Source organism: Tachypleus tridentatus, chromosome 5 (genome assembly GCF_004210375.1).
Source record: "Tachypleus tridentatus isolate NWPU-2018 chromosome 5, ASM421037v1, whole genome shotgun sequence".
Lineage (NCBI taxonomy): Eukaryota > Metazoa > Arthropoda > Merostomata > Xiphosura > Limulidae > Tachypleus > Tachypleus tridentatus.
In genome coordinates, this window is record NC_134829.1 from 16455022 (window position 1) to 16472315 (window position 17294).

Below are 17294 nucleotides of genomic sequence, written 5' to 3' on the forward strand. Positions count from 1 at the left end.
TTTTTAGATCCAATTTTAGTTAATAAAAAAATCATATTGAAATCATTTTATAGAAGGGCGAATCGTCGTTTAATTCTAAAATAAACTTCAAGGTAAATATAACGCTTGAGGGGTTCACCAGTCAGACAACCTTGAGTAAAAGATGATTTACTTCACAAATGTTTTAAGGCATTGTCCTGGGAGATCTTTTTCAGACCTGCATATAAACTCATTTCCAAAAGCAGACTTTCCAGAATAGCTTTAGAACTATTGTTTAGTTGATGTAGCTCTCTTGATAATTTCCTTTTTTCTTATCAAACTAACCTTGGGAAGTTAGCTGCACGTGAGCCTGGCAAGCTTCATGACAGGCTTGAACTGATTATCTTGACCCCAGTCCTATTTCTGTTTTATAACTCATGACCCAGGTTTCTTGCAATTTTGCAGTCTTGGCTTGACAATGATGACTTAGGTAAGAAGTTTGATGAAAACTATAATAAACCAAGACTGAAACTGTGGTCATCGTTGGGCCTTTGCGTAGCTAATGAGGTAGAAAACGTATAAAGTATGATGCAAATCATGGATGCTCTGTGGTTTATTATGGTAGAGTAGTGTGGTCTTTCCATAAGTAGTTTATTATGGTAGAGTAGTGTGGTCTGTCAATAAGTAGTTTATTATGGTAGAGTAGTGTGGTCTGTCAATAATTAGTTTATTATGGTAGAGTAGTGTGGTCTTTCAATAAGTAGTTTATTATGGTAGAGCAGTGTGGTCTTTCAATAAGTAGTTTGTTATGGTAGTGTGATCTGTCAATAAGTAGTTCATTGTGCTAGAGTAGTGTGATCTGTCAATAAGTAGTTTATTGTGCTAGAGTAGTGTGATCTGTCAATAAGTAGTTTATTATGGTAGACTAGTGTGGTCTTTCAATAAGTAGTTTATTGTGGTAGAGTAGTGTGGTCTTTCCATAAGTAGTTTATTATGGTAGAGTAGTGTGGTCTTTCAATAAGTAATTTATTGTGGTAGAGTAGTGTGGTCTGTCAATATGTAGTTTATTGTGCTAGAATAGTGTGGTCTGTCAGTATGTAGTTTATTCTGCTAGAGTTGTGTGGTCTGTCAATATGTAGTTTATTAAAACGAAGTTTGAGTCCGTTGGCGAAGAGACGCAGTAGTAAAATTACTAGTGTAATGTCTCTACAGAATTAAAATCAATCAAGTTTGTAGCTTCACAAATGCTGACCAATATCTCGTGGCCCTGAGATTTGAATATTACAAGTATCATACAATATGACTTGAGCTATGTATGGTCTAGTGATTAGAATGTTATGAATGTGAATCATTTTTGAGTGATGAGTGTGCTGTAAAAAGTTTGGTCAAATTCCAATATTTAATTAGATAAAAGTAACCCAGGAGTTGACTGTTGTTTATTGGTTACTTTCTCTCTATTTGATCAGTTACAAATTGTAGCTGGCAATTCCTATATAGCCTCTTGTGTAGCTTATTCCATGGAAATTCATAAAAGGCTACACAAGGGTTATCTGCGCCAGCCATCCCCAATTTTAAACTAGCAGACTAGAAAACTAGAGAGAAAGCAACTAATCAACAACACCCAGTGAATACTGGTTGATAACTATTCAAATAGTGAGATTCGACTATTACTCTTGTAATGAAACCATGTCCTTAAAATGCAGAATATGAATGTACAACAGAATGCGATCACGAATCATCAGATTCAGAGTTTAACTTGCTAGCCACTAGGTCCATTTCGACCTGTTCTGTAGCCTCACAAAACAACTGTAAAACAAGTTTTGAAACAAACAATCTTACGTGGTTACATGCTGGTTCAATATTAGTACAACTTAACAAAATTATTTGTTTGTTTGTTTGTTTGTTTTGGAATTTCGCACAAAGCTACTCGAGGACTATCTGTGCTAGCCGTCCCTAATTTAGCAGTGTAAGACTAGAGGGAGGCAGATAGTCATCACCACCCACCGCCAACTCTTGGGCTACTCTTTTACCAACAAATAGTGGGATTGACCGTCACATTATAACGCCCCCAGAGGTGAAAGGGCGAGCATGTTTGGCGCGACCAGGATGCGAACCCGCGACCCTCAGATTACGAGTCGCACGCCTTAACACGCTTGGCCATGCCGGGCCATTAACAAAATTAAAGGTACCACCACGCTAATGTTATTCACACAACTCAAATCACCGTGGCCAAGCGCGTAAGGCGTGCGACTCGTAATCCGAGGGTCGCGGGTTCGCGCCCGCGTCGCGCTAAACATGCTCGCCCTCCCAGCCGTGGGGGCGTATAATGTGACGATCAATCCCACTATTCGTTGGTAAAAGAGTAGCCCAAGAGTTGGCGGTGGGTGGTGATGATTAGCTGCCTTCCCTCTAGTCTTACACTGCTAAATTAGGGACGGCTAACACAGATAGCCCTCGAGTAGCTTTGTGCGAAATTCCAAAAACAAACAAACAAATCACAGAATGATCAAAGCACAGAGTATACAGTTAGCCCGATATGGCTTTGCTATAAAAATATGCACAAACACATTAATACATATGTAGTACCATACACAAGTACTATATATGTATATATAAACATCACACATTTAACAATTGTGTCATCTAGACTATCCCAATAATCTATGAACAGTAATCACAGCAACAAAGGTATACGCTCTTTGTCAACTATGACTCAATATTTTTCACTGTACACCATCTATCAGCCGAAAAACTACGAACAAAATTTAGATATATCAACACCTTTTAGTAATGAATGGACCAACCCAGATCTGTATCCATTCTACTCACGACAACATACACCAGTACAAGCTCAGACTAAAACAAATTAAGTACAGTAATTAACAACAAAACGTAGTTACCCTCCAAGATAATTACAACTACCATCACCTTAAGTTTTAGAACATTAATATCTTTGACACGTCAGCATCACAATGAAAGCAAGCAAGGGCTAAGTCTGTTGAAATAAAGTTTATTTCTGCGATTCTTTTTATAAGTCTGATTGATTTCCTCTGTTAATGAAGAGTACAACAGCTTCATTATACATACGGATACAGTTTACTGGTTTCCATACTCATAGCTATGGCCTAATGAAGAGTACAACAGCTTCATTATACATACGGATACAGTTTACTGGTTTCCATACTCATAGCTATGGCCTAATGAAGAGTACAACAGCTTCATTATACATACGGATACAGTTTACTGGTTTCCATACTCGTAGCTATGGCCTAGTTTGTAATTTTTATTTAAGTTCGTGTTTGCACAAGTATTCTAATGTGTTTTCTCATATAAGCGTCCCGTCTGTGGACAACATGCAATTTACACAAGGCACTGAGGAATTTTACACATGTACTGGAATTTCTAATGTCCATTTGCATTTATGCACACTGAAATATTCTGAGCAATTCGACTAACAGTATTAGTTGTTGCACGTGTATTTTAAGTTTCTAAACAACTGATATCATTTGTGTCCTGTAGACGGGCATTCCTCCGTTAATCACTACTTCGATAGCCTGGAAGGTAGAATATTACAATGTCTTGTTCGTTATCAGTCTTTTAAGCAAAAAAACTGTCACAGTTTCTTATCAGGTAGTTAATCCTCGTCTCAGTGATCAGATATTAGCATTAGACTTTTAGCCAGCTGATGGAACAAACAAGCCATTATTCTACTGGCGTTTCCTCATCAGACTCCTCCCAAACAATAAACAAAAATATGATATTAGAATCTTCGTTTTTATCATTTGGCTTAATATTGTATGAAACGTGCTTTCATTGTACTTTAACCCATCAATCATGTGTCCTCTGATTCCTGGTTTAACCAATGCACAGTAAATTCATCAGTGACTATAGCATCAGCTTTTCAATACATATATACTTCATTACACTTGTTATTCCATTTGACCATTGTAGCCTCTAGTTTGATGAAGTGAGCTAACTGAAGACAAGTCCAGTTTAAACTGGGTTGTCATTGTGCAGTAGGCAAGTAACAAAACCATGTCTAGCTTCTATATTTAAACATGTGTTCTTTCTGTTTTTGGTTGCGACATATCTTATGCCACATGACACTTATACCTATTTGCTGACACGTGCATGTATTAACTCATGCATACTTCACGCACTCCACATACTTTTGTAGCCATGATATACTTGCTCTGCGAGGCAAACCACACATCACAACAACTGACAGTTCTACTTCTTCACCACATATCATGAAATTAAGAAAAAGTGAGTCCATCGTTACATATATGAACTGCTACGGTTTGTCCAAGTTAGCTCTGTTGAGATTAAAAACCTTAAAAACATATGGACTTTGGTCCTTGTTTTATGCACAACTTTAAGTATATTCTGTACCAGATATCAAAATCTGCAGTCAAAGGTTGAATAAAAGTGGTACAGCAAAACTTTCTGCACTTAAAATTGCTGGTGCAACTGCAAAACTACATACCTCTATCCTTGGTGATCGTACCTCACCTGCCTACACAACAAGAACCACTCAAGCTACTTAAACCCAGATCTTTCAGTTGCTCTTTATAGTCTGTACAACAAGAACCACCCAGCTGGCTAGACCCAAATCTTTCAATTGCTTCTTATAGTTTACACTATTTTTTCAGTTGCCCTTTACAGAAGTACAATTTATTCCACTGGGGATCCATACAATAGTGGAATAAATACCAATGGTATAGTCAACAGCTACTGCTGTTGTATATATTCCTCACGGCTACATAGTATCTAGACTCTTGCACACTAACAAGACAGATGTTCTTTATTATTGTGCTTGTGCACTATATGATAGTACAAGTCATAGAACAATTATTTTCAGTTTTTAAATTATTTTTTTCTCTGCTGCATGGTGTTCACAAATAGTAAACTTTCTACTATCCATATAGTGATGGTAATACAAGAAAAATACTACAAGTTCTTTCTTTGCTATGCAGTATTTAGTGTACTTTACCATATGAATAGCAAACGCAAATAATATCTTTCGATGCAACTATCATTGTATCATAGCCGGCTTCAACCACTATTAATGGTGTATGAACTGTCTTGTCTTAAATATTCTGAAACATAATTGAATGATAAACTTCCTGGCCACAATTTTCAGCCCACCTAAAATACGTTTCAGCTTTATTCAGTGTCAGATAATGGTATAATTAATTTGAAAGTGTTCGCCAAAAACCGTCAGTTGTTTGACATGAATGATTTTGTAGGATTTCTAAACATTCCATTCTCATCTTCAGAATGACATAAGAAATCCACACAAGCACACACACGCATGCTGACCTGGTTTTAATTTCAAACTTGCCTTCCATATCTGAAGACGAACCATGCTCAGGATTTCAGAATCAGACATACACGTGTAAAAAAAGATCAAAGTATTGATTATGTGGATCAGACATATTTCCCATTGTGGCAACTGCTAGTGAGTATGTTACACAGACCTAATACACTTAAGCCAATCTCGAATATTAAAATGGTCTTGGGCCTCCTGTAATTAATGAACTCAGCTTACTAGTATGAAGAAGTCATGTCTAACGAATACATTCCTGAATGTTCTAACAGTCAATTTTTCATAGCAGTGGAAATGCGTCAATACAGGTCACTGCTTTTATGAATTTAAAATCCATGGAGAACCTTGGTATTACTTTTCCCTTTATAATAGTTACTATGTAACAAAATAACAAAGGGAAAATAAGAAAATAAATAAAAAATGAGCGAAGATATAAATTATTTTTCATGTCGACGATTTGTAATACTTATACGAGAATTGAATTTCGCGCAAAGCTACATGAGAGCTCTCTGCGTTAGCCGTCCCTAATTTAGCAATGTAAGGCTGGAATGAAATCAGCTAGTTATCATCACCCACCGCCAGCTCTTGGGCTACTCATTTACTAACGAATAGTGGGATTGACCGTCACATTATAACGTCCCCACAGTTGAAATGGCTAGCATGTTTGGTGTGATGGGTATTCGAACCCGCGACTCTCACATTACAAATCGAATACTCTAATCACCTGGTCGTTACAGGTCTTACAAGAAAACTCTCCACAAAAACAAATGTTATAGACAGTGTTAAACACATTTAAAATGTTGCTAAGATTAATAAGATGTGGTTTTGTCAGCTTACACTCTAAAATCAAATTATTTTATATGAAGTTTAACAGACAGTCAGTGAAACGTGAGAAACAAACCGGACTAAATTATTTCGAAGCACTGATCACGCCTGCCAACAGGGGAGGGGCAACGGGTGCGACTGCCCAAGGGTTTGAGACTTGGTTATGAAACTTGGTTATGAAATTTGATTATGAAACTTGGTTATGCGGCAAAGCTCTCAAAGTATCCCCAGGATTTATCTTCATTTAATCGTAAAAAAACATAGTTGTTTTTTTTCAAATAGACGCTTCATAGATTAAGAATAGTTGAAATAATAATTTAAGCGATATTTAACATAATTTCTTACTTCATAGATTTAATGGATATTTCTGTTACTTTGTTAAAGTGTTTACGCTTATACTCTGAGTTAAAGACAGTTGCTGTTATGGTTTTATCTTGTTTATTAGCTTGTTGCTGTCCTAATTTAGGGTCTTCTTTTTAATAAGTTCTTCGAAATGTTAAAAAAAGAGGGAGAGCTAGAAAGGGGGCCTGACTAGGATGTTTGCCCTCGGGACTCGTGCTGGCTTTCAACGCTCCTAATCCTGATAAAAATCAAACTAAATTGTCGACTTCGTTTTTTTGTTTTTTTTTCATCAAGTAACTATTATTTAGAAACTAGCTATTATAGGATACCGCTTTTACATAAAATGTTTTAATTGCTACCAGATAATAAACCAAAACTGTTTTATCCCTGGACAAAAGGAGTTCTTTCATGGCAAAGTGATACGTTGAAACCAGATGATAACGCAAAACAGTGTTATCATTGAACAAAAAGTTTTCCTTAACTTGTTAGACATAAGTTAACTTGACGTAAAACTCGTACTTATAATAATGTAAAAGAAAGTCATAAAGCTGTTGTTAGGATTATATAATTTACGAATTGTCACACATTTCTACCAGTTGTTGGAATATCTTTGAAATATTCAACCTGAAACACGCTGTTATTTGACAAATGTACACCAGTGATGTTGGTAATGTGTGAAACCAGAGAGTACTTTCTAACTTTTCCCTTGTTAAGTGCGAGACAATTTCTTCATCAATACATGAAGCTTCTCACATCAATTTAATATTCGGAATTCGTCTATTTACAGCTTCTTATAGAATATCATTTTGTTAGAAAGGTTATTATGTAGATCCTCCATAGGTGAATATAACGTGGAAATGATAGGATGTTAGAGCTCGTGTATGTAGTCGGAGCTGAAGGAAAAGACTGATCACACGAAATTCTTAACTCTCAGCTACGTCCGTTACATGATGAACAGCATGGAACCTAGCATCATCACACTGAAGGAGTCCATTTTACATCTGGGAGACGGGATACTTAGTTCGTATAGTGCCAGTGTGACTCGTTCATTTCGTATAATGCAGCGAACAAGTAAAGAGTTTACATCCTAGCATGTTTTTCGAAACTAAGACTTACCATTTGTTACTGCATTGCGTGCCATCTATTGTTAGAATACACCATCCAACGCCGCCGGCAGTAAACTGCTAGTTACCTACGGACATAGTTATTGTTAATGGAAATTAAATAAGATTTGCATATCGAAAAAAAACTACGCCCCTTTCAGACCACGCTTTACTAAGCTTAATCTGTTTGTTTGGTTTATAAAGCTTTTGTGGAATTAAACTTCACATAGTTGTAGTAGACTGAAATGAATGATTAGAAGTATACAAGCATTCATGATACAAATTATTGGGGTGTGTCTTAACAGGTATGTTGGTAAAAGAGTAGCCCAACAGTTGGAGGTGGTGACTAGTTGCCTTCCCTCTAGTCTCACACTACTAACTTAGGGACGGCTAGAGCAGGTAATCCTCGTGTAGTATTGCGCGAAATTCAAAAATCAAACAGACTTTACAGGTATACAAATGTTCTCGATGTAAATTATTGGTGTGTATCCTTACAGGTATGCACACCTTCGCAGTATACTTATTTAGGTGTATACTAATAGGTATACTAACGTTTCCAATATAAATTATTACAAGTTAGGTAAATGTTTACATTACATTTCATACCAAAGTATAAATACAAACTGTTTCAGGTTCTTAAGTCGTTCATCTTGAAATTACCCAAACCCGAGATTACAACGTTACTAAGGACTGGTTTCTCTTAAACAATTTCAGTCATCAATTTTTCTAAAAATACTTTTCCTTACTTTTATGACTGTTGAAAGCTCAATGACAGTTTCTATTGTACATCTAGTAATTTATTGAGATTTAGAGAGATTAAAATGAATTTATGCTAAGAGAAAGGTTGTTATTAAATGTTCGCTTAGTCTATTTTCCTACCGTTTACATGTATGATTTGTAACAGTTTTTGCCTACTCTTTATTTTGTCAGCTTGCCAAGTCTTAGGCTTAGCGTCTGTAATCATGCGATGAACAGACGTCGTAAGCCTATTCATATATAGAAGCAGTATTTACCCTGGTTTCCATTACAAATTTTCAAAGTAGTTCAATTTCTAAAAAGAAATTACAAAAGTTAAATAAAATCGTTCTGAAAATACAACAAAAAGAACTTTTCCCCTAATGTAAGGGTATTATGGCGTATGATTCTTGAAGAATTATCATAGAATTACTGAAATTACTAAATAGTTTTCAAATTATACTAGATTATGCTACACATAAACATCTGATGGATGACAGTAATTATACGAAAGCCATTGCATTTGTACTCGCTTATCTGTGACATTTTAACCGTGTTTCCTGGCAAGGCTGCAGAACGTTTCATAAATTTACAACGCTTAAACGCAAGATTTGATTCTCCGCGGTGGACATAGCACAGATAGTTCATTACGTAGCTTTACACTAAATATAAACAATTTAATATATAAAGAAAATCGTAAGATAGAAATTTCGGCAAGTTCTTCACAAGCTCGAATAAACATATATATTATGCTATCTCGTGCAAAACATTAATAAAGCAAAAAAACCAGTTGATGTGAACATATTTGACCTTATATGAAGCTGCGTCAGTTATTGTTCTATATTTGCTAAGTATCGATGGTAGATAGTCGAGACAGTTTCCCGGGGTTTTTCAGGCTGTTTCTACTGCTACTTCACTGCTATCAGTGATGTCGGAGAAGTTTAGTCTAAATCACGGAAACGATTCTAGGGCTCTTTACACCGAACATATGAATCCTAGGTTCCACAGCACATAATAAATTACTTATATCTTGGTTTTCGTTTACTATTATGAAGATTAATGATTCTACGTATTCTGTTACCGATAACTGGCAACCGTTTAGTAACCTGATTATTCATCTAATCATATAAATATGAATACGTACAGATGAGTTATTTAGTCGGAATGTATTATCTTGACTAAGTGTAGTTTGTTTACATAAAATGTGCAATAGGGATTAGTTTTTTGCTAGAAATATTAGCGCCAGGTGGCTTGATGTGACGTCACAGATCACGGATTCAATTCATGACGTAATAATCTCGGCTTATCAAATATTTAAGATAAAGCCTTAAATAAAAGGAACAAGACGGACAGCCTGTTTAACAATTCTGTCTCGTGTTGAGTGATCCAGGAATGGTATAATCGTCAGAGTTGTTCTACACGGTTTGTGAATGTATTTTCATTGGTTCAGTTGTAAAACAGGGTTATCATATTCATTGTGATTCAGATAAAATTACTCATTATAGTACAATTTTGCCTAGATTACAGCATTATTTACTCTGTTGTAATTAAAGATAAACATACATATGGATTAGAAACTTGAAAAAAGTGAAAATAGAAACGATAATACAATTTTAATAAAAAATATCGGACTAATTTCTTTCTCTTCTGATTATGATCACTCAGTACTATTATTAATAATTTAGAAAATTGTATATATCACATATCTTAGGATAAAATATCACGACATGACAGCCAAGAATAAGTGTAGTTTTAAAACTGCAATTTCCGAAGAATATCTATAGTTTTGCAGCATTTTAAATTTTGATTCATAAAAGAGGTTGTAAAATAACCAGCTTATGACAAAACTTAGTGAAAGATTGCTTATCTCCAGAGCGAAAGTTTACCCACCGCAGAAACGATTTAACTCTGAATTATAGCGCTATAATCTTTCAAGCTCTTACTGAGTAACCGGGAAATATTCTATCATAACAAGAATGATATAAGTGACGCAATGATTTTTTTTTCTTATAATTATTTGTTTGTTTATTTTTTAATTTTACGCAAACGTAGACGATGGCCCTAACCACCTGGCTATGTTGGGCTGTTTTAGAACTATCTTTTTAATTTTGCCGTATTTTACACGTGTAATCACTCACTGTATAAACCTGGTCCAGTTGTCGTTGATCAATTTGATGTATACATGTATATTTTTATTAAATAAATAACACCCTCTAATGGCTCATCGGTAAGATTGAAAGTGTCGATACCCGCGGTTCGTACAGCACAGATAGCCCAATATGTAACCTTTTTCATTACTACAAATAAATAAACAAATAGCTAAAGAAATTTCAACACATTTCAAGGAAATTTAACAACAATAAAATTGCTCTAACAGGATGATTGTGGGCGGAGATCCAGCCATAAATTGTTTCTTTAATTCAATTCTTGCACTAGTTTGCATTCTGATTTCACGTCCTCGGTCCTTTTGCTCTTTGTCTACATTATTATTTCTTTATCTTTACATATTATCTAAACGTTATCCTGATTTTCTTATATCATTATAAACTAGGCAAGGTTTTTCTTTTATATTTCCACAGATAAGTTGAAAATATCATGGCATTATGAAGTGAAAATCACCAATACTTTGTAAGATGTCAGTCAGATATTGTGACTACGTCATAACAATATCTAACAATCTACTTCACGCTATATTGACCAAACATCACTTTAGAGTTTCAAATAACGTACACCCAGCCTTCCATTATAATAATATAAGTGTAAGAAATGCTACATTTGGAAATATTGACTATACAATCATTTCAGCCCTATTTCAATATAAAGAGTTTGAACTCAGCTGTCAAACCCAAAACTATATTAGTAATAGCTTGTTTCTGTTTCCTTCCAATGTTTCATAAATATTTTATTTATAGTTTGTGTTCTCTTGTATTTTAATCACTATGTTACCATGCTTTCTGTTATTGTGTACTTTAATCACTATGTTATTATGGCCCGGCATGGTCAGGTGGTTAAGGCACTCGACTCGTAATCCGAGGGTCACGGGTTTGAATCCCCGTCACACCAAACATGCTCGCCCTTTTAGCCGTGGAGACATTATAATGTGACATTCAATTCCACTATTCGTTGATTAAAGAGTAGCACAAGAGTTGGCGGTGGATGGTGATGACTAGCTGCTTTCCATCTAGTCTTACACTGCTAAATTAGGAACAGCTAGTGCAGATAGCCCTCGAGCAGCATTGCGCGAAATTCAAACAAACAAACAAACAAACACTATGTTATTATGGTTTCTGTTCGTTTATAATCTTAAAAAAATATATTACTTTCGTTTATGTTTGCTTATTACTTTAGGATATTTCATCAACAATTTTGTTTTCTTGCGATATTCATATGAATATTTCTATGATTTCTATTTCCTTCCTGTTTTCATTAGTACACTTTTTGTTTGCTTATTGGTTTCATAAATACGTTTCTGTAGTTTTTGTTTTATCTACTTTCACGAGTTCCCTTCCACAGTTTCTGTTTGCTTTTTATTTTTGTGGACATATCTTTCGGATATTAAAAGCTTCAAGTTTCTTATTTATATTACTATGTGGTTTTATAGGTATTAATATAAAATGCTAATAAAAACTCGAAAACAGCCAACATTTTCATGTTTCATTTTTTCACGAACTAGTCAAAAAATATCTCAAGTATGATTCATTTCTTCACTTGAAGTTTCAGATAATTTTTTGTGAAAAATATATTGAAAGAAACGCGCTGTTTATTTCGTTGTTGCTTTAAAATGTATTATTCAAGATAGAATGCTTACACCAACGTTACTGATTTTTGTGTTCCCCACACGTGCGTAGTTTCCAACCAAGTAGAAGATTTTGGCAAACCCTAAAAAGCCAAAATCGTTTCCCGACAGATTATAAAACATACCCAATTGGATGGTTCAGTCATAGTGATAAAAATGTTGGGTAAGTTATATAACACACTTCAGCGCCATGTTTAATGGTGTATTTATATAAACCTATCTGAAAACCGTCTGTATGTATTTTCTCACATAGGTATCTGGCTATGATTGGGATCTCCAAATCTGAACTAGAATCACAACAAGATTCGATGATTGGGCAATCTTCCGAGATGACTGCCTGCAGCTCAGTGCCTGACCTTGTGCCAAAACAAATAAAAGTTTGTCAGGAACATCCGGGCACTATTCATGCAGTAAGTGCTGGTGCAAAGTTGGGAATTCTTGAATGTCAGCACCAGTTTAGATACGAAAGGTGGAACTGCACACCAGAGGGCGGTTACAACGTTTTTGAGCACACACTGAAGAGAGGTACTTCTAAATTTTTGTAAATTTCAAATCGACCGTACAGACACATTAACGTTTTATATCAGTTATCATTCTATGCATTACTACGGTTAACTTTGTTCTTACGGATAATTCTTACAAGTGATAAATGCAGAATTTTTAACTGTTAGTTCTTACTTTATAATAGGTTTTAAAGCTGCTCCATATTAGATCTATACAACTGAATAAAAAGTTTCAACAACAAAATTTCAGTTTTATTTAAAAGCCCCCCCCCCCCATCCAAGCGGCACAGTGGCATGTCTGCGAATTTCTACTGCTAGAAACCGGGTTTTGATACCCGTGGTGGGCAGAGGACAGATAGCCCATTGTGTAACTTTGTGCTTAATAACAAACACATAGCTTTAACTGTCATAAAAGAAACTTTGAGACATACAGACTGATTGAACTAGAACAAAAGTTTTCTCAAGGTTTTGTTTTTAATTTTTTAATGCAAATTTCAAATCAGTTTCGGGAAGTAAAACGCTGTCAATGCAGACATTTTATTTTTTTACAGGTTGAATGTTTTGTATACCTTTATTTTTTGTGGAAAATGTTACAATACTATAGCTTTAATTTCACTCGATTCTGAACACGTCGTTTGTTATATGTGTTGCTCCGTCACAAGATTATTTTTTATGTGATTTTGACCTTTGATCTGCTTGTGAAATTAGCGTGATTCTTCATGAATTTATGAGTACAAACAAAATGAAGGTGTTGAAAAACTTAAACATGAGCAAAATAAGCAGTGATTTTGTAATTGTTTATCATTTGTTTTCTTCTTTCATAGTAATCTTCAATGGTAAGTATACGTCTTCTAGTTTCGAGGGTTTAAAATAAATACATAACTAAACGTGACTGCTAATTCTCTATACTTGTTTTCTTTTTTTAAGGAAGTAAATGTTAACATTCACTCTAAACTTTATAGTTGTGGATTTTTCTAAATTCTGGATAAAACTACATTCATTTTAACTGTTTTCTTCGCGGAGTATCATAAAATCATTGTTTCTAATAAATTCATAGAAAAAGCCACAAATACAGAAATATTTGCAGAATTAAATTTTGTAGTTCATGGGATGTTTTCTCGTGTTGAAGGAAAGTACAAAAGTTATAGTTTTATATTTATTGTAATTTTAACCTTTTAAAAACATAACTAATATTATAACTCTTTTCTTTCTTAATGACATTTTCTGTTCTTTCTGTCTACAAAAATTTTAAGTAACTTTTCTAGTTTTGTGGATATCCATTTCTAAGTACTTAAAAATCTATTTTATACAAAAAACACACTTCTTTTAAGAGCAAAATATCGAGCAAAAATTATGCCTTAGGGGAAATGTTCACTCACAATGCATAGAGCGGTTATCGTTTAAGAACTAAATATTAGCCGTTTAAACAAAAACTAATGCTGTTCGATGCAGTTATTCATCACACTGATTCGCATATGTGGTGTAAACCAACTTCGCTGCGAAATTCAATACACAGCACTTAAAAGCACTCACTTCGCCTTTTCAATGTATGTCTTTCATCTCTGAAACCTGAGGAAACCTTGCCAGCTTAGAACCATTAGTGTTTGTAGCTTCAAAATGGAAGATCGCATTTTATGTGTGCAAATTAGAAAGGAAATTACACTTCAGCGGTACAAAGAAATAAGCATCTAGAGATCTAGTTAAAACTTTATTTAGGTAAAGGAATCTGTTTAATATTTGTCAGTGATTCCTTGTCTTTCTTTGGCTTATTAGGCTGTTTCTATTTCTCCTCCTTTCCCACCCCTCTGGTAAACGCACATTTGTCTGTTAACTAAGTGATTTACAAAGTACTTAAATAGACATCAACTTGCTTATTTTATGAAGAGACGGGGGGAAACAAAATATATTAAGTAAGATTTTCTTTCAGGTTGTTCCAGAGATAGAATAATCTGGACAGACTTCGCTATTCAAGTAAGCCGTCTAATGATTCAGATTAATGATATTTATATATACAGATTGTTCCAGAGATAGAATAATCTGGACAGACTTCGCTATTCAAGTAAGCCGTCTAATGATTCAGATTAATGATATTTATATATACAGGTTGTTCCAGTGATAGAATAATCTGGACAGACTTCGCTATTCAAGTAAGCCGTCTAATAATTCAGATTAATTATATTTATATATACGTGTTGAACATTGTTCACTCACAAAATGCAACTTATGATGCCAAATGCAAGACCACAGATTCGAAACTGCTTATTAGCTTTTCGGATCGTAGAGGTTTAATTCTCCCCCACTTTTACGTATTTTATTGTGTAGCTATTGATCACAAAGAGACCAAAATAATGAATCCAGTTTGACAGTAAAATACATTTTAATCGTATCACGTTCACCTTGTTTTTTACCGTTGGTTTGATTCACAGAGTGAAGCGACTCTAAACAACAACGCCCTTAAAATTTTAGTAAAGCAATGACCGAAGGCAAATGAGACAGTAATCATGATGACTTTGAAAGTTCAGTATTTATCTGCTTAATTTACTTTTCAAACAAGATTCATGGCCCGTTCTAGAAAAACTCGCTAAGCACGTATACCATGTGTGCGTTATAAGAGTGGCTGTAAAGACTGTGTATTCAAATAACATAGCCTAAGAGTTGGCGGTCAATGCTGTTTCTTCTAGTCTATCAGTTCAAAATTAGAAACAACTCTAGCTATACGCAAAAAAAAATCTCAAAGAAATCTCTGGTGTATCTCTATATTATTGAATAATGTTAGATAATTTGGGCAATAACGCTTTCTAGAGTTTTTAAATAAGGAAATTAAACATTTTCTCTTCACACTCTAAGCCTGAAGAGCTAGTGTCACTCAAGAACAACTATTTTATCCAGTTCTCGGATAAAAGGCAAAATCCTCAACGAACTGATCACCAGACGACGTTCCAGTTCTTTTCTATCTAATTTCATCATATCTGATAATGATACACAAAGTTGGTTCTCAATGCTGTCTAACCTTAACTAATTAGGAATGTTATCAGTTATCGTTATAAAACTATGTTTTAGACTGGCTGCTAACAATGTTTTTCAAACAAATCACTCTTTGTTCCTAGCTATATTGCAAAGTGAGTTCAATCATTCATTTATATTATTTCTTTATTTCACTTTCAAATCTTTACGTCAAAACTCGTATAGCCAATGAACATGCATATCTGTGTCCACGATTACAGAGACCGTAGATTTTGTTTAGTCGTTTCTAACTACATCACGATTAAAGTGGGTTTTACTTGACGATGTCGATTTTAGGATCTTTTTTAATATTTTTTATGTATCCTAGCTAAATTATCAAGAAAGTTACGAGCTATTAAAGCGCTTCAATAGCGAAAGTTAATCGTTTTTACATGTTCTTCAGCGAAGAAAGTGAAACTCCTCAACAAAATATGAAAAATTGTTTATTTTTTACTAACTAAATGAAATCAAGTTTAGATTTCCTTCTAATGAAGATATGCTTTGATGGGATTTTTGATTGTTTGTTTTCAGAAATTCTCAGATTTTCTGTCTCGGTCTGAAAAAAGAATACCATGCTAAAGATGTTTTATGTAAACATTCTGAATCATTTAGTAGTTTAAGTATATATGCATGATCACTGCGAACAAAAGATGCAATTTTAAAAGAAAATATGCTTATTTAACGTAACTGTTGGCCCGGCATAGTCTGGTAATTAAGGCACTCGACTCGTAATATGAGGGTCACGGGTTTGAATCCCCGTCACACCAAACATGCTCGCTCTTTCAGCTGTGGGGGCATTATAATGTGATGGTCAATCACACAATTCGTTGGTAAAGAAGTAGCCCAAGGGTTGGCGGTAGGTGGTGATGACTAGCTGCCTTCCCTCTAGTCTTATACTGCTAAATTAGGGGCGGCTAGCACAGATAGTCCTCGTGTAGCTTTGTGCGAAATTCAAAAACAAAACAAACAAACGTCACTGTTACTTTATTACAGCGCCATTAGGTGGACGATATTGTCAGAGATTAATTACCTCTTAATTTATTGAAGCTGAAACCTTATACTAACGATCATACAGATAGTGTTTGTCATTTCGAGTGACAGATTAAGCAGTGTCACTAACTTGAGAGCATGCGCGCTTTATTACGATGTTCATATCTTATTTAATTAAGCAAATTAATCCAATAAAATGGAGAGAAAAACAACACACTACCAGCAATTCAACTCGAACTTCAATACCTGTTTTGTTACGTAGTTTGAAAGCTTCACCGTTTTCCTTATGGTATTTTTTCAAAGTAAGAATATTCATTCACGGTTTCAGTTATAGCTTTTCTCAAGTTGAAGAATGTGGTGTCTTCTTTATTGATTTTTCCACTGGAGATTCCGGTACAAAATCCGTGATTTCAAGTAAAATTTCTAAGCACATATATCATGACATGATGGAAAATCTGTATGTCATTTATCACAATGTTGACAGATATTTTTGGAAAAATGTTGTCATGAAGATAAATTAGTTTTATGTTGAATCTTTTCATAACCGGCTAGATGTCGTGATATTTTGTTTTTGAAGATGTCGTCAAGTTCAACTTCTTTCTAGAGATCTGCCTTGACATTCAGATTTGGTTATTTTAAATAATTATCATGACATTGAGGAGTATAGGAATGGTCAATAATTGTTAGTTTAAGACAGTGGTTCCCAACCA

General features: G+C 34.6%; 1 protein-coding gene across 1 annotated transcript in view; it reads left to right on the forward strand.

Annotated features, from left to right (window-relative positions):
• Window positions 1-17294, forward strand: part of LOC143250602 (protein Wnt-7b-like) — a 53880-nt gene that overhangs the window by 9004 nt on the left and 27582 nt on the right. Inside the window, exon 2 of the mRNA XM_076501412.1 lies at window positions 12342-12613. Coding sequence (XP_076357527.1) covers window positions 12342-12613 — 272 coding nt within the window. The remainder of the gene's footprint in view (window positions 1-12341; window positions 12614-17294) is intronic.